The 22,595-nt window shown below is 37.3% G+C and overlaps 1 protein-coding gene across 1 annotated transcript in view; it reads left to right on the top strand.

The window, feature by feature from the left end:
- The window catches only part of NOM1 (nucleolar protein with MIF4G domain 1), a 29,556-nt gene extending 25,983 nt beyond the window's left edge, over positions 1–3,573 (top strand). The window contains exons 10-11 of the mRNA XM_001373125.4: positions 2,598–2,707; positions 3,064–3,573. Of these exons, the coding sequence (XP_001373162.3) occupies positions 2,598–2,707; positions 3,064–3,238 (285 nt within the window). The 3' untranslated portion in view covers positions 3,239–3,573. The remainder of the gene's footprint in view (positions 1–2,597; positions 2,708–3,063) is intronic.
- The last annotated feature ends 19,022 nt before the right edge of the window (positions 3,574–22,595 follow it).

Raw genomic sequence — 22,595 nt, forward strand, 5'->3', positions numbered from 1 at the left:
AATATTGACCAAAATGGATAGAGGCTATGGCTTGTTTACTGTCTAGGTTCTCTCTCCTTATAGATGGAAATAACATTTGGCATTTTCCCAGGGCCTTTGATTCCTTTGGCTATTGGAAATGGTTGTGTGGGATAACAGAGAACTGGATTTGGGACATCATTGATATAGAAAACTCCCAGGGAGGAAACTCTCCCTCTTGCATCTTCTCTGCAACTTTTTAGGGAGTTGCCTCAAGCAGTTCGAGGGTGGGTGACATCCCCACCCCTGTTCCCCCCCCCCCCCCCCAAAAGGATTTGGAGCCTGGTTCTCTCCACTATGATTATGCTTTCTCCTTGTGGCTGTGTGAGAGAGGAAGGCAGTCTTTGGAGACTGTGAGTCAGTTTTGTGTTTCTGGGTAGCTGACCAAGAATAATGGGATATATAATAAGCTCCTCCCTTGAAGCCAGTTGATATTGTCCCATCAGATATGTCCCAACAGATGCTGGGGATACAGGCATCTAGGAGAGTCCATCCTGAGTGTCTGAGAAACATTCCATTCTCTTCCTTGGCATCTCTATCCACTGTGAAATGGAAATCGCTTTAAAAGACTGATATATATTAATTTAAGGTCGCCAAGGAATTCAGCTATGTAATTCCTAAATGAAAACTCCAAGTCAGCAGTCAACCTTTTATGGAGGTTTTAATTACTAACAGGAGGAAGAAAGGTATGAGAGAGAGAGAGGGAGAGGGAGGGAGACGGAGACAAAGACGGAGACGGAGAGAATAGGGCTTAAATACCCCCTTTGCTTAGGCTGGGCCAAAGGCCCAAGGCCTTGGATAGCTGAGGCAAAGAAAAGAGATCAGTCCCTATCGCTCACGTGACCAAAATGGAGAAACAGTCTGAGGGCCTCCACTCCAAGCACCAGGCTCCAACTCCCACACTCCCCTCCACACCGGAAGTCCCAGCCTCCTCAGTTCTCCTCTACCTCACTTCCTGTGTCTCCCTGTGCCAATGGTGGCTCTAGCTTAACCCAGGACCGCCCAGAGGTCTGTCCCCTTTGCACATGTCTGTTGGAGGTCATATTCTCAAATAATTAAATCTTGAGCTTTGCTGCAGCTCTTTCTAAATCTTGTTACCTTGAGTAGGGTGGAGATTGTAATTTCCAAGACCTGATTCTGTCATTCCAAGTATCTCTATTGTTATTGATCAGGAAATAGCCAAATCCCATCCTCTAAAGAATGGTGTGAACAGGGTTGAGTAGTTTTGAAATTCACATCACTGAGTGAAGAGATTCTGTGAGCATCCTCAAGTCTTGCTATTCTTTGGGGCAGGCAGGATTGTGGAGCATTGGACAGTGGGAAACTGAAGTTTTTAGAGAGCGCATGGGTGAGGGATCTGACAGAGAGAGAAACCATGCAGGCAGAGAGGGGGACGGAAGTGCACCATTTTCCTAGCTTTTCTTTCCATACGACATGGCAGAGGACAGATGCCTTATTGTGTGTCTGACCTAGGGCTGGGAAATCTGGCCTTCTGTTCCTGGCCTCACAGTACGGATATTTCTGCACTCTTTTGTGCTGTGAGTTCCACTAGTGCTCCAGAAATACCCAGCGCTGCCTTTGGTACGCCTTGCACCAGAAGAATGTGTGATCAGCCTAGTGTTTGGGCATTGCCAGGCCACAGTTTGTGTTTAAAGGTCCAGGCTGCTTGAGGAATCTTTAACTTCTGTTTCTGCTCTGCAGGTGGGTTCTTAAAGTCATTCATTTCAGCTTTTGACCGTCTAGGATACATCTCAGATTTGTTGTTTTATTAATTTTTTTCTGGCTTTATTTTCATCTTAAAGTGCTATCTGGTGTTAAGAGTTTTATGGAACTTGAAATGGATACAATATGGTATAGTAGTAGAAGAGAGCATTCTGAATTTGAAATCAGAGCACTAGTATTCAGATCCTGGTCCTGCCACTTGTCAGACTGGTGTTACTCTGGACTCCATTTGCTTTTCTCTACAAAGACAGGGTTGTACTAGATTATCTCTGATGACCCTATAAATGTGCTAATTTGCATTTTTACACATTTTTTGTTGCTAATTTGCTGCAAGCTTATACTTTAAATTTTTTAAATGGAAAAGGAAATTGAAACAAAAGTAATGCATGCAGGGTACAGTGCTGCGGTGATAGACTTGGCACTCTTTTGATGGAGGAGCATCTGGGTGGCTTGTTAGTTAGAGAACCAGGCCTGGAAATGGGAGGCCCAACAGTTCCTAGCTTTGTGACCCCGGACAAGTCATATAATTCCCATTGCCTAGCCCTTTCCACTCTTCTGCTTTGGAACCAACACCTAGAATTGATTCTAAGGTAGAAGATGGTAAAGATGATTAAAAATAAGCAAAGAAGCACATGGAGATTTGGCCTCATTTCATGCCCAGAAGTAGTAGTGGTCATTAGAAATGTGACATTAGGGCATTATTTTGTTGCCTGTTTATAAATTTATAAACAAAATAACTCCTTTTAAAATAGCCTCTTTTTTTCTTCTATTTACAGTTGCATTTATCTGGAAGCCATTAGGGAAAAACAATTTAATTGTTAAGATTCTTTTTCACTCTGTAATTAATATTCCCTTAGGTAATTGAATTCAGTGAACTGAACAAACCCAAAGTACACTTTTTACGGAAAATATTATACATGCTATTAATGGAAACAGAAATTGAAGAACTTACTATAATTTTTGGCAGGTATGTAATACGATTATGAGATGTGGGGGGAATATGAGTTGGAGAGGGAAATGTTTATTTTTCTTCAGTTTAGTTGATTATATTTGCAAAGTTAATTTTTATGTGAAAGGAATTTTTGAAGTTTTTAGTTGGTTTTTAAATTATTTTGCCACAAAATATTTGAAAAATAAAACAACTTAATAGTAAACTGTCAGTACATAAAATGTTCCAAATTAAAAATTATTATTAGAAAATGAAGGTTTTGTTGCAGTATCCAAACCTTAATTTTTTATTTATTCTTTTGGTAAAGGGAAATATATAGAAGGAAACTAGTTTTGTTCATTCTCATATTTTTTACTTTTTTTTTTCCCCCACAGAGTATCTGACAATCCAAAGCTTGGAATGTTGCGGGAAGGTTTGAAGCTTTTTATTAGCCACTTCTTACTGAGGAATGCACAGGCCCAGCAAAGTGCTGAAGAAGCCAACGCGCTTAGAGAAAGAGCAGATCTTGCAACAAAATCTTTGCAAGGAAAACCATCCTTAAAAATGTAGTGTTGGGGGAAAGGGCTACATGATCAGAATGAGTTTGTAAAACCAGAGAATCTGTGAGCTTAAAGAGCCAATATTTCTAGGTATGAGAACTCTTGAGTGAGACTTTAAAAGAAAATTTTTATATATCCTTATTGTTTGTATATAAAGTATATTGGGTATATAATTTATACAGTTTTTATATAGAAAATAGTTTTCTATTGCTGGATGTAATGGGACCTTGATACTAATTAAGAGTAGACCACTAGATGGTGCAATAATCATGAGAAAATTCAATGTTATCAATAACTGAATTTTTTAATAAAAAATATTCCTTCAATAAAATTATTTAAGTATGATTTTTAATGTAGTAGCTTTTAAAAATTAATACAATTAAGTATTTCCATATATAGTTTTTTCCTCACTTATTTCTCTTTTTAAATTTACTGCATTTGTCTAAATAATACTTCTAGGAAATGAAGATAAACTCTCCAAAGGGGGAAATAAAAAAGGTGTAAAAAGCTGAAATTCTTAATTGAGTAATAAATCTTGCCTTGAAAAAGACAAGACCAGACAACTTCCACTTGGGGGTTAGCATTTATTCCAGTGTTTTCTAGTTAATAAAAGAATACACAAAAGACTCATGGCAGCTGCAATTGTATTAGTAGTCTTAGACCTTCTCCATAGAATAGATATTTTCTCTGATCCTCATCATTTCTCAGCTGTTTCCAAAAAGGAAATTACACACCAAAGATAAAGCACCCTTGTATGTTTCTGGGATCTGGAACAAAGGTGTCAAAACTCGACTGCCCACAAAATTCACCAGTATAGCCCAAACCAGTTTAAAATGTAATTGAAAATTGTTTAAAAATAAACAAAAACACAATCCAACTTTTAAAAGAAAAGAAAATGTACTCCATTTAATGAAGTAGGGACTAGTGAAAGGAGCTTGCTTCGGTAGTTTGTATTTTTATGTACTTTTCTGTCTCCCAACTAGATTTTACAGTCTTTGAGGACAAGAACTAATGATCTTCAGTGCCTACTACATTGTGTTATTCACTATTTTTACTCATAATCTCTGATTTTAATAACAATTTGATCATCCTGTTTTTTAAAATATGATTAAATAAATTTAAGTTTACTTGATGATATTTTGACCTCTTTGTGGGGAAAGAATGTCCACAAATTATCTTTTATATGACTTAAAAGGGTTTTTTCTGACAAACTTACTGGGACTTGTACATCCAAATGAGTATTTGTTAAATCCTTCATATTGATCACCTTTGGAGGTTAAACATTTATGAAAACATTTTTGAAATTCCTCTTGGCCTTGGCTTCAAAGCTTGCCACATATTATTTTAAGCATTCTTGATAACACCACACCTTGTCCTTCAGTAGTGATTCTAGAAATCACAAAAGTCATCTGAATCAAATATGATAAATGATGGATAATATAACTTGATGCACTCAGGGTCAAAAATTTAGGTTTCTTCAACTCTAAGGTACCACCTCACCCCTATCAGATTGACCAATATGGCAGTAAAGGAAAATGATAAATGTTGGAGGGGATGTGGCAAAACTGGGACACTAATGCATTGTTGGTGGAGTTTTGAACTGATCCAGCCATTCTGGAGGGTAATTTGGAACAATGCCCAAAGCACTATAAAACTCTGTATATCCTTTGATCCAGAAATATTACTATTAGTTCTATATCCCAAAGAGATCAAAAGAATGATTAACTTGTAACATGTGTGTAGTGGCAAAGAATTGGAAATTATGGGGATATCTAACAAGTGGGACATAACTGAGCAAATTGTGGTATATGCTAGTGATGCAATACTATTGTGTTGCAAAATGAACTGGATGGTTTCAGAAAAAAACTGGAAAGACCTCCGTGAACTGATGTAGAGTGAAATAAGCGGAACCAAGGGAACATTGTACACAGTAACAGCAATGTTATGTGATGTTCAACTGTGAAAGACAACTATTCAGCAATATAATGATCTAGGATAATTCAGAAGGATTTAAGATAAAGAATACTTTGCACCTCCAGAAAAGGAACTTCTGGAGTCTGAATGCAGATCAAAGCATATAATTTTTCACTTTGTGTTTTTATTTGGGGGTTTTGATTTTATATGAGTATTCTCTTACAACAATGACCAATATGGAAATATGTTTTGGATATTTTAAAAAAGGGTTTCCAAAATTCTAACACGGAATAATTGTTACAGACTTCCACAGTGATTACTTTGAAAGATCTAACACTCATTTGTATATGTAAAATCTGGGGGTTTTTTAGGAGCATCCTTTCCATTTCTTTGTAGTCATTTTTTATTAGTCTATATTCTATACCAGAACCTCTTTATATTATATCTTTGGGATGCTTGGCATTGTAACACCTTAATATATGAAACCACTAATGAATCTGTTTGGGTATTTAAGTAAAAGCCTCCTTTAAGAAAAATCCAAAGAAGACCCCATTTTATATTGAATTTTATTGTGTAGTCAATAAATTGAGAATCACAGGCATCCAGCATAATAAACAACTGATGTTAGTTTTATTAATAAACTTTGAGATGGGATATATTAGCTTGACACCCATACCAGCTATTTTTTGATCTCTAGCTTTGTTTTTTTTAACTAGAATGAAATTTTTTCCATTCAGGACAAAAAGTCAATTTTGTCACCTATATTTCATTTTTTTCCCCTTCAAATTGTTCAAAGAGGAGTGTGTAAAGCTGTCAGATTCCCAGACTACATAAATAGCCCAAGAAGTCTCCAATGCCCATCATGTGCCTATTGTCTCTTCAGTGGCAGCCTCAGAAAGCACCCCACTCTGGGCCAAATTAAAACCCTCTGTATACCCTTCTATCAGGCTGTGGATTTAGACAACAAAGAGTGGAGGCTGCAGGTGTTAGAAACAAGTGAATTAAGTGAAATCCTGCCAGTCACAAGTAGGCTTTTATTACAAGCTTCTCTAGTCGAGCTCCTAGGTGGTTTTAGTGGTAAAACAGACTGAAAGAAATGAATCACAGACACAGCTGTCAAAAGCAGAAATAAACCAGCACATGACTGGAATAATACTGTCCAATTTCATCATCATGTAATATGTATGAGTTTCCCCCATTTAACAGAGTAGATGAATTCCACCAAAATACTGCTAAATTTCATTTAATGAATCCCATTTTCATGTTGACTTGCATTATACATATAAAAGTGAATTATACTATTCTTTGGAATCAAGTTTTGACCTATTCCTTAAGAATAGATTTTTTGCTAAGTGAGGGATGCCTATATTAAACTCCTATGTGCATAATGTATAAGATGTGGCTTCTAATTTTAAAATGTGGAAAAATATGGTCCATGATTTTGTATTCTTTTCCTCAAGGAATATTTTGTTGGTAGATAAATTAGGTGACTGTTCATCTTAATTTCATTTTTCTTTCATTAAAGAAATACTGTAAGGAGGGGGATAAGTTTTCAAGTCAACTAAAAAAGAGGACAGTGCCTTCTGACTTTTTAAAGAAAATACGTTCTACTACTACTAACCGCCTTTTGTCTTTTTGTCAGTCATTTTCCACTAGTGCCTTCAGATTGAGCCTTCCTTTGTGACAAAAACAATTAAGTAAAAACACTGGGTTCAGAGGATGTCTGGCAATATATAATATTCTGTCCAAAGAGCCAGACATAAGGGAGGAAAATATTTCATTATCTTCTCCAGGATTTCCATTGTATTTTCCATTTCTCAGTTCAACTTCCTTTAAGGGACCTTCTCATTTTATTTATTGTTCTCTTGGTTTTGGTTGTTTTGACCTTAGTTCAGTAAGCATGTATTAAGCTGCTGCTGCATGCCAGATAACATTGTGTTAAGTGTCAAGGAGTCAAAGACAAAAAGGAAGCTTCTCTCCAGGAGCTTGGGCTTTTTTCAAAAGAACCATGCACACAGGAATTTAAATATAAAGTATATATGAATGGGAAGGCATAGGTCTGATATGAAAGATCGTTTTGGGATAGGGAAGAGTGAGATAGAATTGATGAGTGAGTGAAAGAAGGGGGAAGTGATGGTGGCTAGGGAAGGAAGCTGGGGGATCTGAGTGGGGCCCCTTCACAGTTACAATGATAAGGTTAATTTGATTATCAATTCTAGAACAAGAAAAAGGAGGGGTGAGGAGAGGGCTCAAGGCTCATTGGGACAGCCCCCAGTCTCTAGTCCTGCCTCTGATGGTCAGAGGGAGAGTTTGAAGACCTAAAGCCTTGGCCAGTTATAGAACGATAAGATGACAGCACATCAGCTCTGCCCTGGAGCTCACTTCAAGGTAGAGAAGATGATGGTGGTGGGAGGAGGCAGTGTAGTCTTTGGCTCTGGACTTGTGGACATTGTGGAGGAGAAAGGATGCACAGGGCAACTGGCAAGTTCCTGGTCCTTCCCTTTGGTGAAGGCAGTTCATAGAAACCTCCCCACACTTCTCTGAATTCCTCATATTTGCCAATTTTAAAATCAAGCACTAATATTCCATCACATTCCCATACAATGAGTTTTTTTAAAAAAACATTCTTCAATCTTTTCTGGCCTTTTATCAATCCTAAGGGCCAATTCTTATAGTCTATTAACTTTTCCTAAATAAAGGTATAATTCGCATTAAAATATTGCCGCTGTCTGGGAATAAAAAATTGATTTTTTTTTTAGGGGAATGAACTTTTTGATGCTTGGTTTAATGTACAGATGGAATTTGACACTCCAGTGATGCCCTATTTATTACCTCCAGGATCAAATATAAGATCCTCTGTTTGGTGTGGAAGCCCTTTTTCCCAGCCTTCTTACACCTTATACCTCTTCCACTGACTTCTGCCATCCAGTAAAGCTGACCTCTTTGCTGTTCCTCACATCCACACTCCCATCTCCCCACCTTAAGCAGACCAGATCCCCATCTGAACTTTCTGATCTCTACCTGGCTTCCCCAGCTTCCCCAGCCCACCTCAATTTTAAGTGCCTTCCTCTGAGACTACCCCTCGTCTATCCCGTTTACACATAGTTTGTATGCTGTCCCCCACATTAGACTAGGAGCTAGAGACCTGTTCTTTGTCTTTCTTTGCATCCCCTGCCTGGCACAAAGAGCTTTAACAGCCAGAGGATTTCATATTTGGTCCTGGAGGTAATAATGAGCCACTGGAGTGTCAAATCCCGCCTGTATGTCAAACCAAGCATCAAAGATGACTCATTCCAAAAAACCCCAACAGAAATGCTAGTTGACTGACTCGTGTTTTGTTCTAGCATAGTTTTAGGATAAAACTTTCATTGTAATAGATCATGTCTTGGGGAGAGTTGGGAGGAAAATGAATGTGATTTCAGTTTTTCCTTATTTCTTAGAAATAAATATCAGCTTTCATTGAAGAGACTGCCTAATAACAGCATGGATAGGACAATGGGCAATTCGAGGAAAGCAGGAGCTCCAGCACTAAAAGAAAAATGGCAGAGGCCAATGAGAGCCAGATGGTAGACCAAGTTTGGAGAAAGAGGCCTTCAAATTCTTTGTATCCCCAGTGCCCAATGTATAGTAATTGCTTAATAAATGCTTGTTAATTCATCAGTTCTAGTTTCAGCTAGGATTCCTCGATACCAAGGGCCAAAGAGACAGGCCAAAGGAAAAAGGGCTTTAAATTTTTTCTATTTCCTCCAGAGAAAGAACTGTTGGAGTAGGAATGCAGATAAAAGCATATATTTTTTGACTTGTTTATTTGGGTATATGTTTGGGGAGTTGAGTTGTATAAGATTATTCACTTACAAAAATGAACAACATGGAAATGCATTTTGTGTGAAAATACATATATAACCCAGATCAAATCGTATCCAGTTCCAGAAGGGGGAAGGGAAGAAGGGAGGGAGAGAGACAATTTGGATCAGAAAACTTCAGAAAACTTATGTGGAAATCTTTTATTACATGAAATTGGGGGGGGGGGGACCAAATTTTTAAAAACTGAAAAAAAAATTTCTGCTTTAGACATTCATTTAAAAAATTTTTTTAAGTTCCAAATTCTCTCCTTCTCTTGAACCATTCCCCCACCCAATGAGGAAAGCAATACGATATCAACTATATATATGAAGATATGCAAAACATTCCTATATTAGCTGTATTGCAAAAATAATAAAACAAAATGATTCACCAGTTCTCTTGAGAGGCAAATAGCATTTTTCATCATGAGTTCTTTGGAATTGTCATTCATCATTATCTTAAAGTTAATTTTAAACTTAATGAAAAAGCTAAGTCTTTTACAGTTGATCATCATTACAATCCTGCTGTCCCAGTGTATAATAATCACCTGGTTCTGCTCACTTCACTTTGCATCAGTTAATTTAAGACTTCCCAGTTTTTCTGAAATCAAAATGCTCCCTATTTCTTACAGTACAATAGCATTCCATCCCAATCTCATACCACAACTTGTTCACCCATTCCTCACTTGATAGGGAACCAACCTTCAATTTCCCATCCTTGGGAAACATAACAAAAACATAACAAAAAGAGCTGCTATAAACATTTTTGTACTTATCAATCCTTTTTTCCCTTCTTCTTTGATCTCTTTGGGATTTAGACCTCGTAGTGATATTGCTGATATATTAAAAGGTATGCACAGTTTTATAGTATTCTGGACATAATTCTGAATTGTTCTCTAGAATTGTTGGACCAATTCACAACTCCCCCAATAGTGCAATAGCGTCCCTATTTTCCCACATGCCCTCCAGCGTTTATCTTTCTCCTTTTCTGAATGCTAGCCAATCTGATGGGTGTTAGGTGGTATCTGAGTTGTTTAATTTGCATTTTTCTAATCAATAATGATTTAGAGCATTTTTTTTTCAGAGTAATTTGGTAACTGTGATAAACTTGTGCTTCTTCTTCTGAAAACTCCCTATTCAAAAAAGGTTTGTTAATGAGAAAATCTAACTGCCAGAGAATGCTGCCCAAGATAGGTAATGCTGGACTTGTAGGAAAACTTGGTTCAAGACTATGGCTGTGAGACCCTAAGCACGTTGCAACTCCTAAGCTTCTCCTGGAGTGGCAGAGGGACATCCCCAGTCCTTCACATCTTCAACCTAGAAATAATGATTGCATAAACTTTTTAGAGAGACTGCCACTACAATTAGATAATTGTAAGCTAGAATTACTCTAGAGTCAGGCTCCTAATCTTAATGTTAGGAGAACTTTATTAAAATAATTAAATGCTTTATTTGTTTGAAATGAAAATGGTCAATGGCTCCATAATAAACAATTAGGGGATTGGGATTGAACTGTCCCTATTTCATTGTTAAAGGAAATTTAAGGATGAGGAAATTCAATAAAAGCCTGAAATTTAGTCTTATAGGATTAACCACCATATCCAAGAAGTTAAGAGATTTACTTTCCCAATATCACACATCCAATATGGGTCAGAGACAGAACTTGACCCCAGATATTCCTAGTTCTAAGGCCAACTCTACTAAATCATAATAGCTTGAAATGCAAGGACTCAGAAAAAACATGGATTAAATGGATTAATTTTACCAGTTAGCCAGTATTTTTTATTAGAGAAATAGAGTATCTTAGTCATTTGAGGGCTGGCAGTTGTTTTAAATCATGTACTGTTCTGCACTAATAACTATTATTGGCTTTCTGGGGTGTGTTGAAATGGATTTGACTCCATCTGGTGTGAATTAGAAAGATTTAACACGTTTAAAAAATGCAATCTTCTATGTCTAACAGTAAACAAAATAATATATCCTTTGCCACAGCTTTAGAGGAATATTGTTTATTACCGGTGGAAATAACTTCATGCCTTTTTATGGTTTTAATTACATTAAGAGAAACAGTTTGAGGCATGGTGTTTTAGGCAATGCCAATCAGAGCAAACATAGGCACACCATTGTAGATCTGCCTGCCATGTTTCCCTGCCTTCCAAGGTTGTGGGAGTCAAATGAGATAATATTTGAGAAAGCACTTTGAAAATCACAATATGCTTCAAAAAGTATTAGGTATTGGCTATTTTGCACAAGACAGTTTTGAAGAGAATTGCCTTTTGGGGAGATTAAAAATCAATCTTAGTGACCTAAGGACAAGGACCTTAATTTATGTTTTTCCACATGACCTTTAAGCTCCCAGGCCAATGGTCTGTCATGCAGTCAAGGATTAACAAATAAATGCTTTTTTGTTTCATTTAAAGCATTTAGCAGTCATTTGTTGAATGTTTAATATGTCCCTGAACTGCGCTAGGCATTTGGGGGATACAAGAAGAAATAAGAAAGAGCCTTTCCTTGAGGAGTTTATCCTTTAATGGGGACATAAATGCATAAAACTATAATAATACAAAGCAAAATTTAATAAATGCTTAAAAGGAGGGAAAATGCTCTTGATTTTAGAGTTTTAGATTTGCTTTATATTTATTCAGATTATGTTTACATTTATTTAGATAATGCTTTAGATTTTAGAGAAGGAAAAAATCATCTCTGAGAGAATCAGGAAACACTTGATGAAAGAAAGTGGATTTTGATAGATGGAGAAGAAATTCCAAGTTGAGGAAGAGAATCACACAAGCAAAAGTATAGAGAAGAGAAATAATGGCATGTCTACAGAAAACTGATTATTCTACTCTATTTAGATCAAAAGGTAGAAAAATAGTAGGATATAAGACTGGAGAGGTCATTTGGAGTTATATTGTAGAGGACTTTAGATGCCAAATTAAGGAGGCATCATAGTGGATAGAGCAGCAAATTAGAAATCAAAAGATCTGGTTTTAAATCCAGGCTTGGTCATTTTACAGTCATTTATACCTCTCTGGGCCTCAGTTTCTTCATCTAGGAAGTAAAAGAGTTGGACTATTATAATCTCTAATGTATGATACAATAAAATCTGACTTCATTTAGTAGGCATTGAACAGCCAATAAAGATTTTTCATAGGGGTAACTTGCTTTTTAGAAAGATTAATACAGCAGGGCTAGATTCATCCACTGGAGAAAAGAGATGAGAACCATTGGAAGGCTCTTGGGATTGTTCAAGAGAGAGATTAATACTCCGCCCCCCCCCCCCCCACCTCTTTGAACTAGCATGGTAGCAACAATAATGGAAATTGAATATGGGAAAATGGCAGATCAAAAATGATTGAGAATCTGAACCTACCTGAAGAGTGGTAAATGAGGAGCAGATTTCAATCAATAAGTAAAAATAATATTTATCGGGGATTTTTTCACCCAGAGTGGAAAAAGAAAAAGGGAAGAAGAGTTATTTATACACAGGCAGCAACAGGGCAGATGACAAGGTATCCTCACTGCTTAGATCCCAGTATCTTAGTAGAGAGCTGAATGGGATGAGGTGCCTGGTCTGGGACTAACTAGCTATAGTTATTTGCTATCTTACTTATCAATCAGGGCAGCTCAGCTTCTAGACACATCCCAGAGTCGAGTGAATTAATGCCCCTAGTATTGGGGGGAAACATGTTCTCTGGAAGCCCAGCCCATAGAGTGGAAATTCTGGTGAGAAGATCTAACCAGGTAGAGTTGTAATTAGTTTAAAAGTGTGTGTATATATGTCATTCTACAGAATTGATCATTAAAACTAAGAGTGAGAGATAACTATGGGAGAGAATAGAGAGAGAGAAATGAAAAAGGAAAAAAAGCTCTGGGTTAAATGAAGGCACTTGGGGTTTAGCATGAGGGAGAGGAATCAGAAAAGATAAGAGGAAAATGGAGAGAATCTAATGCCTCTGGTTCTAAAACAGGAAAGAGAATCAAGAGAGGGAATTCAACAGTGTCCAATGCTACCGAGAGACCCAAGAAGAGAAAAAGCGATAAAAGGTCATTTCACTGACAAGAAGTCCTTGTGCAAGTCATCCATGACAATTTCAAAGGACTCTTGATGGAAAATGTGATCCACTTCCAGAGAAAGCATATGGAAGCATACAATTTCTCATTTTATTTTCTTCATATTTTTTTCATTTTTATATATGTATCTTCCACAACATGATAAATATGGAAACATGTTTTCCATGATAACACATGTAAAACCAATATCAAACTGCTTACTTTCTCAGGAAAAAGGAATGGAGGAAAAGAGAAAATTTAGAACTCAAAACCAAAAAGTTAGAATGCCAAAAATTGTTCTTGCATGTTCATGATGGGGGAAATTAAATATTTCAGAAGAGGGTGAAAAGATTTAAAATTGGAATAACAAATGGTTATCTTCAGTTTAAAAAAAAGTGTTTGTAAATTTTGATTTGATGCAGTAGAAGTGAAAGTCAATTCAATTCCATAAGATCTGCTTTGGCTCCCATAATGGTTCTTCCTCTTATTCCTTAACATTCAAATTCCTTAGTCTCTTTGACCTACAATCAAATCAGGCATACATAAGGATGGTCCCACATTGAATCTCATCATTACCTTTTTTTAAGGTAATATTTTAAATGAGAAACTCTGACATTCTTCTATCTGACCATAACTGCCTATCATTCCACATCTCCCTATGCCTCAGCCCTCCCAAATTTAATCTTTGCTTTTATTGAATCTTGCAATCCCTCCCTGCCTTGATTGTTTTCTCAGGCCTTCACTCCAGCTCTGTCTTCACTTTTCTCTCTTTTCAATCTCAATCCTATCATGAGCCATTTTAACTCTAGGTCACCCTTTGCTCTTAAATCCCTCACCCCCTTGTCCTCCTGGCTACTCATCATCCTCCGAGATAGAAGAAATAACAGCTGTGTTGACAGGTTACATCATAAATTCAGGTTATCCACTTCAGCTTGGCACTCACAGCAGCAAACCAGTGGATCCTTTTACTCCTCTCTAATTGACTCCTAGTCTCATTGCCCACAGAAGCCATCCTAAACCTCTTCCCCCTTCAAATGTCCCCCACTTCTTCCTTTCCCTCCCTATCCCCCCTCCATGAGACCTTGCCTCTTACTATACCAAGAAAACGAGGCAAGTTTATTTGTTACGTCTTCACCATTTTTCTTTTTCTCAGACACCTTGCCACATCATCTCCACCTCTTACCTTCTTTCCCCCAATCTCTCTTCTGGGATTTAATCCTGCATCACCTAGTGAACATTTCAAATTGGATACCTTGTAGTTATCTCAAACTCAGCGTTTATAAAATTGGACTCGTTATCTTGCGAAAAACCAAACCCTTCTCTCTTACAAACTTGCCAGTTTATCAAAGGCACCAACATCCTTCCATCTCTTGGGCTTATCATCTTGACCTTATCCTTGACTCTTCTTTTCTCCTCCCCCATATATCAGCTAATAAATTCTGCTATTTTTAACTCCACAACATCTTATCCTTTGTCCATTCACACAGCCATCACCTTAATTTGGGCACTTATCACCTCTCAACAATTCCCACTGGTCCTTGAGCCTCACATCACTCACGTGATAGAGGCTGGCACCTCCCCGTCAAGGTGATCAATTTCATATACTCTTCAGTCTGGCACTTTTTATTTAGTGCCAGCCTCTATCACACTCAGGGCCATCCAACATACTTCTACCAAAATGATTTTCCTGGAGCATGGTTCTGACCGTGTCACTTCTCTATTCAGTCAACTCCGATGACTATTATTTCTAGGCTAAAATATCAACTGCTTAACTTTTAAAGCCCTGTGCAACCTGGTCTCAACCTGTCTTTTCAGTCTTCCTGGACATTACTCTCTACCCTGCACTCTTCAAACCAGCCCCACTGACCTTCTCTCTGTGTCTCATAGAGACATCCTTGTGTCTTTGCCTAGATGTCTCTCTTGCCTTAAATATACTTTGTCCTCACCACTTTCTGATAGAATCTCTTTCTTTCTAAAAGACAAGACTGCACCTTCTCCATGAAATTTTTCCTCTAATCCCACCACCTTCTAGTTCTTTACCTTCCAAATTTCCTTGTGTTTCCATTGTTTTTCAGGCGTGTCTGACTCTTCATTGGACCTCTGTCTAGGAGGTTTTCTTGGCAAAGATACTGGAATGGTTTGCCATTTCCTTCTCCAAAGGACCCCCTTTCACCAGGACTCTCCACCATGACCTGTCCATCTTGGGTGGCTCTGCAGAGTTTCATTGATCTATGCAAGTCCCTCTGAGGTGGCAAGGCAATGATCCAGGAGGGGTGTATTTCAGGACTTTGTATTGTAAGAGGAAGGACATTTTGGGTCGAGGCTGCTCTAAATACACTCTCTGCCTGAGAAATCCCTTCTATTCTTAGCTAAACCTAGGTTAAACCCACTTAAGAACAAGTCTCTTCATTGTAGATTGAATAGAAATGAAGACAGGCTTCAGGAGCCATCAAGTCTCCCCAAGGGGATGCCCACCCCCCAAAGGCAAACTGAGGGGTCCCATTATCTCCCTCCCAGACCTTGTTCTTTACAGTGTCACAGGAAAGTTAGAAGTCTCAGTGGGTTTCAGGCTCTTACAGGAATGGTTTCCACTTTCCAAAGGCTAGAGTAGGGGTATGGGAGATGGTTGTCACTCCAGGTTCAAGGAACTAGCCATTGGAATCCCAACATCCCCCTCTCCCTCCAAGATTCTAACAGGGTTAATCCTGTCAGTCTTGCTTCACAGCATTCTATGATACTCTCCTTGTAATCCTGTTGCCTTCCCCAAATCTCCTCTTACAATAATTATTTCTCCAGCACCTAGCAGTGCCTAGCACATAGCAGGTATTCAATAAATGCTTATTGATTGGTTGATATCCTAGCCCTCTCATTTGACAGATGAACAACTGGTTGATTAGCAAAACCAGAATGTGAGCCAAAGTCCTCTGATCCCATAGCCACTGAATCGAGATGCCTTTCTTTAGATGTTTAGGACATTCAAGAATCATTCTCTCTGTGAATGTCTCCGTCTCCCTTTTAATAAATGCATATAAAGTATCTTTTTTTTCAAATAAAATATATTGCTATTCCCTGACCAACAAGTTTACAATGATTAACCCTAACTGAAAATGACGCCATGTCTGATTTATTTATTTATTAAGAAGGAATTATTTTGTTATATAAGGATAGATGGGTAGGCAGACAAATAGATAGACTCATCTGAACTCATTGATTGCCCTAATTATATATGTATATATGCTTATGTATATATACACACATATACATTTAATAATAATGATAGCTAAAATTTATATTGCACTTAAAGATTTACAGAATATCATACCTATATTATTTCATTTTACCCTCACAATCCTGTGGGGTAGGTACTATTATTATTCCCATTTTACAGATGAGGAAACTAAGGTTGACCAAGGTTAAGTGAATTGCTCAGGATATCAGTAAGTATCTTTGGCAAGATTCAAACTCAGGTCTTCTCAATGTCTAACCCTCCATCGACATCGACTTCCCTGCCTTGATGCCATTAATGTTATTAAAGATCTGCAAATGTCTTGTGTAAATAAATAATGTTAGTCTAAGAATTCAGTTTTACTCTTTACCCTGGCTTGCTTTCTCCTTCTTAGTTTTAAAGATATAAATCACAGGCTCATGATGAAAAAAAGGCTATCTGCTTCCAGAGAAGGAACTGATGGAGTACGAATCCAGACCAATCTTTTTTCACTTTCTTTCTTAATTTTTTTGTCTCAATTTCCTTCCACTAGAGAATTAATGTGAGAAAATGTTTTACATCATTGCACATGCAAAATCTATTTAAGACTGCTTACCATCCCCGGGGGAAGGAGGAGAGAGAGAATTCAGGGACTCAAAATTCTTTTTTAAATGTTGGAGACTGTTTTTACATGTAATTGGTAAAAAAATTAATTTTTAAATTTTTAAAAGGAGTTTTCAGTCATGTGTTATATTTGCTGAGGCGGGAATTGAGAAAAGACAAAACTTGACTATTCCAAGAGATTGAGTTCATTCATTTTGGCCCCAATGTAAGAAATAATGAATATTATTTCTATAACAAACTGGGAGATGAGGAGGGAAAATTATGGTCTGTTTTAAACGTTTTAAAGATCTAGAAATGATCTTTGGAAAACTATTTGCTATATTTACTTTGGCAAACAATTTTTCTTACATATCCCAGATAAGTAGGCTGCCAGAGTGGAGCTTCTTTGACCCAAGCATGCCCCAACATTGACTTTCCTTGGGCTATTCAGTCAAAGCTTTCCCACCCTCTCAATGTGGAATGAAAAAAAAATTTTTTTTAATTCCTGTTCTGGGAGATTATCAATCTCCTTCTCATCTGGTCCCAAACCTCCTCTATTTCACCATTTGCTCTGGGCTATAAGAAGTGATATTTCACTATGGCAACAACTCCTGTCCTCCTTTTGTAAATGCCAATTTAATTCCTTCGCTAAAGCTGGGCATGGGCATCTCTACCTGGGATAAGAGGTGGGGTAACAAATGCAGATTGTTATTGGAGTGGGTTTGTCCTGTCCCTTCATATAGTAGAGAGGTTAAAAAAAGAAAAAGTAGGATGATTAGATTTTTTATCTGAAATACCAAATTTAGCCTAGAAGTGAGGACAATGAGAATGCCCTGTTTATCTTCTACAGTGATCTTCCAAATGCTGCCTGAGTCAGAATAAAATGGAATTGGGATATGTTTAACAAAATAAATAATACAACATAGATAATGTTATTTTGTGGTTTTCTAAGTCATTATGCAGACTGCAGGGCTCTGTTCCTATTTGAATTCGACACCACTGTTTTACAGGAGTTTGTTTCATCCTATTTTCAATGATGAAAGAAGGAAGGAAGGAAGGAAGGAAGGAAGGAAGGAAGGAAGGAAGGAAGGAAGGAAGGAAGGAAGGAAGGAAGGAAGGAAGGAAGGAAGGAAGGAAGGAAATCCTATTCCATCTCTCTTTCAAGCATAGCTCAAGACCTACTTCTTCCACTAAGGCTTCCTGACTCCTGCTAATTTTTCCCATTAATCTAGTTTATTTTGTATTTATTATGAATAGCATACAATTAGTGCTTAGTTGTTCCCTTAGGGTCTTTGGTGTATATCTACACACACACACACACACACACACACACACACACACACACACACACACACACACACATTCCCCTATCGGGTGATGGACTTTCAAAAACACTTGTGTTTAAATTAACTGCAAAATCTTAATACATCTCACTGATATGCCATTCTAGAATATCTTAAAAATTACTTTCTCTACTTTTCCCTACCTTTGTGATATTTACTCTCAGATAAATGCTCCAAGAAAGCTTTCTCTGTCTTTGTGAAAGTATATTCCGATGACAGATACATCAAAAACGTACAGGCACATATATTAAGATGAGGTCATCTTATTCTTCCAGACTAAAAGTTCTGCCAATAGTGCTGGTAAACTGCCCCACATCTTCTCCAGTCTGGTCTAACAGTCTCAGTTGGGGGGCTCCTTATTTTTTTTAAGTCAGCGACTTCATTGGTTACCTTGCATATCTTCAGACCTCTGATCTCCACAAGAGAGGTGTATATTTAGGAATTTGCCTTTGCTTTGCACAGCAGGAGTTCCTTATGAGGGTGAAATCACATGTCTAGAGTAAATAAATCAACAGCAACAAAAGTATCCCTGTAGTTGTATCCCTCAACTCACTCTTCAAAGTTCCGTTGTAACATAATTCTAAAGTAATGTTTTTCAGGGGGAAAAGGTTAGCTCCATCCTGTTCCAGTGGAGTTTTAAAATAAACACACTCATTCATTTGAAGGGGGGGGGGGGGAAGGAGTTTGCCTCTGCCAAGCAGCATCATTAAAGGGAGAAATTGCACAGAGCTTTGGTACTTAGTGTCTTATGGGTGCTTACAGTGTTCAGAGAGAGCACGATTGCCCTGGACAAACTAAAGTCACAGGGACAGACTCTGCATTCACTACCTTGTACGCCTATCAATTCAGATTTCTTAGCCTCAGTTTCCCCACTATAAAATGATGGTGATGAACCAGAAATCAATCTAGGGTCCCTTCCAGCTCTAATAGTCTCACAATTCCAAGGCTGTATTATTGTCATCATCGTTGAAGGGAATGGCAAAGGAGTAGATATTCCTCCTACTCATTCTATAGTGTAATAAGTAGATAGAGTGTTCAAGAGTCACTGTATTGGAAAAATTCATAGGCTGAGCCTAATCGAGTGATTGAGCCTCTCTCTAGGTTGTTTCTCAGCCATAGATATTCAGTAAGTACCTGGAAGTCTGAGAAGGATTTATCCAGAGAATGTGCTTTATTGGAATAATAGTAGAGAACTCAGAATCACCTGCGACATTAAAAATATTGTGTTATGTTATATTAGATTATCATATAATAATTATGAATAAAATATCATATGTAACAAATATGAATAAACTTATAATATGAATATAATGAAATACATAAAAATAAGAGAATAAGCACAAAAGAATGAAAACAGTGGGAGAATAAGAGCAGAAAATGGTTCGGGTTTAGTTATAATCATAGTATGATCATTTGAAATTTATTTCGTTGATATCTTTATATAATAATAGCATTTATATAGCACTTGGAAGTTTGCAAGACTCTTTAAACATATTATTTCACCTGATCCTCACAACAACATTATCATCCCAGTTTTACAAATGAGGAAACAGAAGCAAATAAGAGGGCATAACTTTCAAGTGTCTGAGACAGAATTTAAAGTCAGGTCTTCCTGGTTCTCATTCCAACTCAAACCCACTAGGCCCATATGTGATCAGAAAAGGAAATATATTTCAATTGGAACTCAAGCTAGCTAATAAAATCCACCCAGTAATTTAAAAAATTTTTATTATTATTGTCATGCAAAACATGTTTCCATATTGGTCATTGTTGTAAGAGCAAACTCATATATAACCAAAACCCCAAATAAAACCATAAATACACTCATGTGAAAGATGACCCCAACAATTCTTTCTCTGGAGCACACAGTAATTATTAACACCACTTTGAGTTGGGTTATTTGGGCTGGGGTTGTTTTACTCCAAAGGACAATCAGATTTTCAGAAACCCTTTCTATTTTCTAAATCAAAATGACCACAGCCCAAAGTCTAGTTTTTAGTTTTGTGGATTATTTAACTAACATATTCAAATCAAATTGCAATTGCCTTTGTAGTAGATTTTAAAATTTATTATTTTTATTCTAATAAATTTCCAGATAAGTTTTCTGAAGTTATGTGATCCCTATTGCCTCCCTCTCTTCTTCCTTCCCCCTCCCTGGACCTGATAAGCCATTCAATCTGGGTTATACATGTATTATCATGCAAAACAAATTTCCATATTATTCATTTTTGTAAGTGAATAATCTTATAAAACCCAAACCCCAAATTATATATCCAAATAAACAAGGGATAAATTATATGTTTTCATCTTCATTTCTACTCCAACAGTTCTTTCTCTGGAGGGGAAGAGCATTCTTTTGTCCCAAGTCCCTCAGAATTGTCCTGGATCATTGTTTTGCTCTTAGTAGCCAAGTCAACACACTTGATCGTCATACAACATTGCTGTTACTGTGGGTAATTTTCTCCTGATTCTGTTTTTCACTCTCCACTGTAGATTTTTGCCTTCCCCTGAACTCATAGTTTCTTCATCAGTATGATATCAGGAAATTGTATTAATTTTTTATAACTTCATCTCTTTAAGGTTTGTCCTTCCTCACTTCATCTCCTTTTATCCTTGATAAGCTCACAGTCACACAGGTAGGAAAATGGGAGAAACAGATTTAGAACCTAGATCTTCGGGCTCACTCATGGACAACCAAATGTTTTTTCCACTCTCCCATGAAGCCTTGCACCGGTCTCCTTTGGGAAGTCTTTCCACTGCCTAATAACACACAGTCATATAATACTTGTGTGTGAAACACCTTGCAAATCTAAAGGGCTCCTTCACTGCTTAATAGGAATAATAAAGTACTTTGTTATTCCTGAATGAGAGGCCTGATAAAGGCTAAATATTATCACTACCATCAGTGATTAGGAGGCAGCTGGGTAATGGAGACATATTAACATTTACGAGTAAATATAATTTATTTCTGTTCCCTGATTATGAAGGTCACAGTGGTTTAACCCAGTTGAAAATGCCCCAGACATTTTATCTGGTTAAATAGAAGTGGGAAAGAAAACAAGGACAGTCATTAAAAGGGAATTATTTTGTTTTATGAAGATAGAATTGAAAAGGCCTCCAAGGTCTGCCCTTTTTCGCTTAGATAGTTTGGGCCCTTCCATGATGTAAATGTGAATGGCGAGTAGGCTAAGGCATGAGGGAGAAAGTGATATTGACTGACAAGGAGTGCCTACAGTGGTCATTTTTTTCTTCTTCCCTTTTAGGCTTTTGAGAGAGGTTCCAGGCAGCTGTTTGTTGACTAATGAACGGTTCCCTTCAGTCTTCCTTGGAAAAGCTTAGTAAATCTATTTTCCTTCATTTTTTAAAGGTCTAGATGACATGAAGACTTGAAAATTGCCAGTATTGAGATATATGGGAATGACTCCAGGTTATAATTTTCTTTTTAAAATAATCAGGGGAAAACAGCTAAGTGGCTCAGTGGATAAAGACAGGAGACCTGGGGTCAAATCTGACTTCAAATACTTCCTCACTGGGTGACCCTGGACAAGTCACTTAACCCCAGTTGTCTAACTCTTACCCCTCTTCTGCCTTGGAACTAATACTTATTATTAATTCTAAGGTGGAAGGTAAGGGTTAAAAAAACCAACTACTCAGGGAACAAAAGCTATCAATAAACCCTTTTAAAAATTAATTAGAAAAAGCTTTGTGAAATCCAAGAGCAAAAATAGCCTCACTTTATATTTAAAGGAACGTAAAAATTTGTTTATTAAGTTTATTTTTTTAATTAAGTTTGAATATTTTTCCATGGTTACATGATTCATTTTCTTCCCCTCCCCTCCTCCCACCTCGCTCCCATAGCCAATGAGCAATTCCACTGGGTTTTACAAGTGTCATTGATTAAGACCTATTTCCATATTATTAATATTTGCACTAGGGTGATCATTTAGAGTCTACATCTCCAATCATATCCCCATTGACCCATGTGATCGGGCAGCTGTTTTTCTTCTGTGTTTCTACTCCCACAGTTCTTTCTCTAGATGTGTATATCATTCTTTCTCAGAAGTCCTAAAGGAACTTTTTAAAAGAGGAAATATTTAAAATCTTTAGATAAGGGAAAACATCTTCTACATCCCTTCCCATCTATACTACTACTAATATTCATACACACACCCCAGTCTATTTTCACCTTCTTAATCTACAGTGAACAGAGTGTTGAGTGTGGTATCAGAAAGATGTGAAATCAAATATGAACTCTGACAATTACTAGCTGGTGATTCTGAGTAATTCACTTGACCTCTGTCTGCCTCAGTTTCCTCACTTGTAAGGGATAATGATAGCCCTTATTTCCAGGGTTGTTGTAAGGTGCTTAGAATAGTGCCTGGTACATAATCAGTATTTAATACACTT

This window comes from Monodelphis domestica, chromosome 5 (assembly GCF_027887165.1).
Source record: "Monodelphis domestica isolate mMonDom1 chromosome 5, mMonDom1.pri, whole genome shotgun sequence".
Taxonomy (NCBI): Eukaryota; Metazoa; Chordata; class Mammalia; order Didelphimorphia; family Didelphidae; genus Monodelphis; species Monodelphis domestica.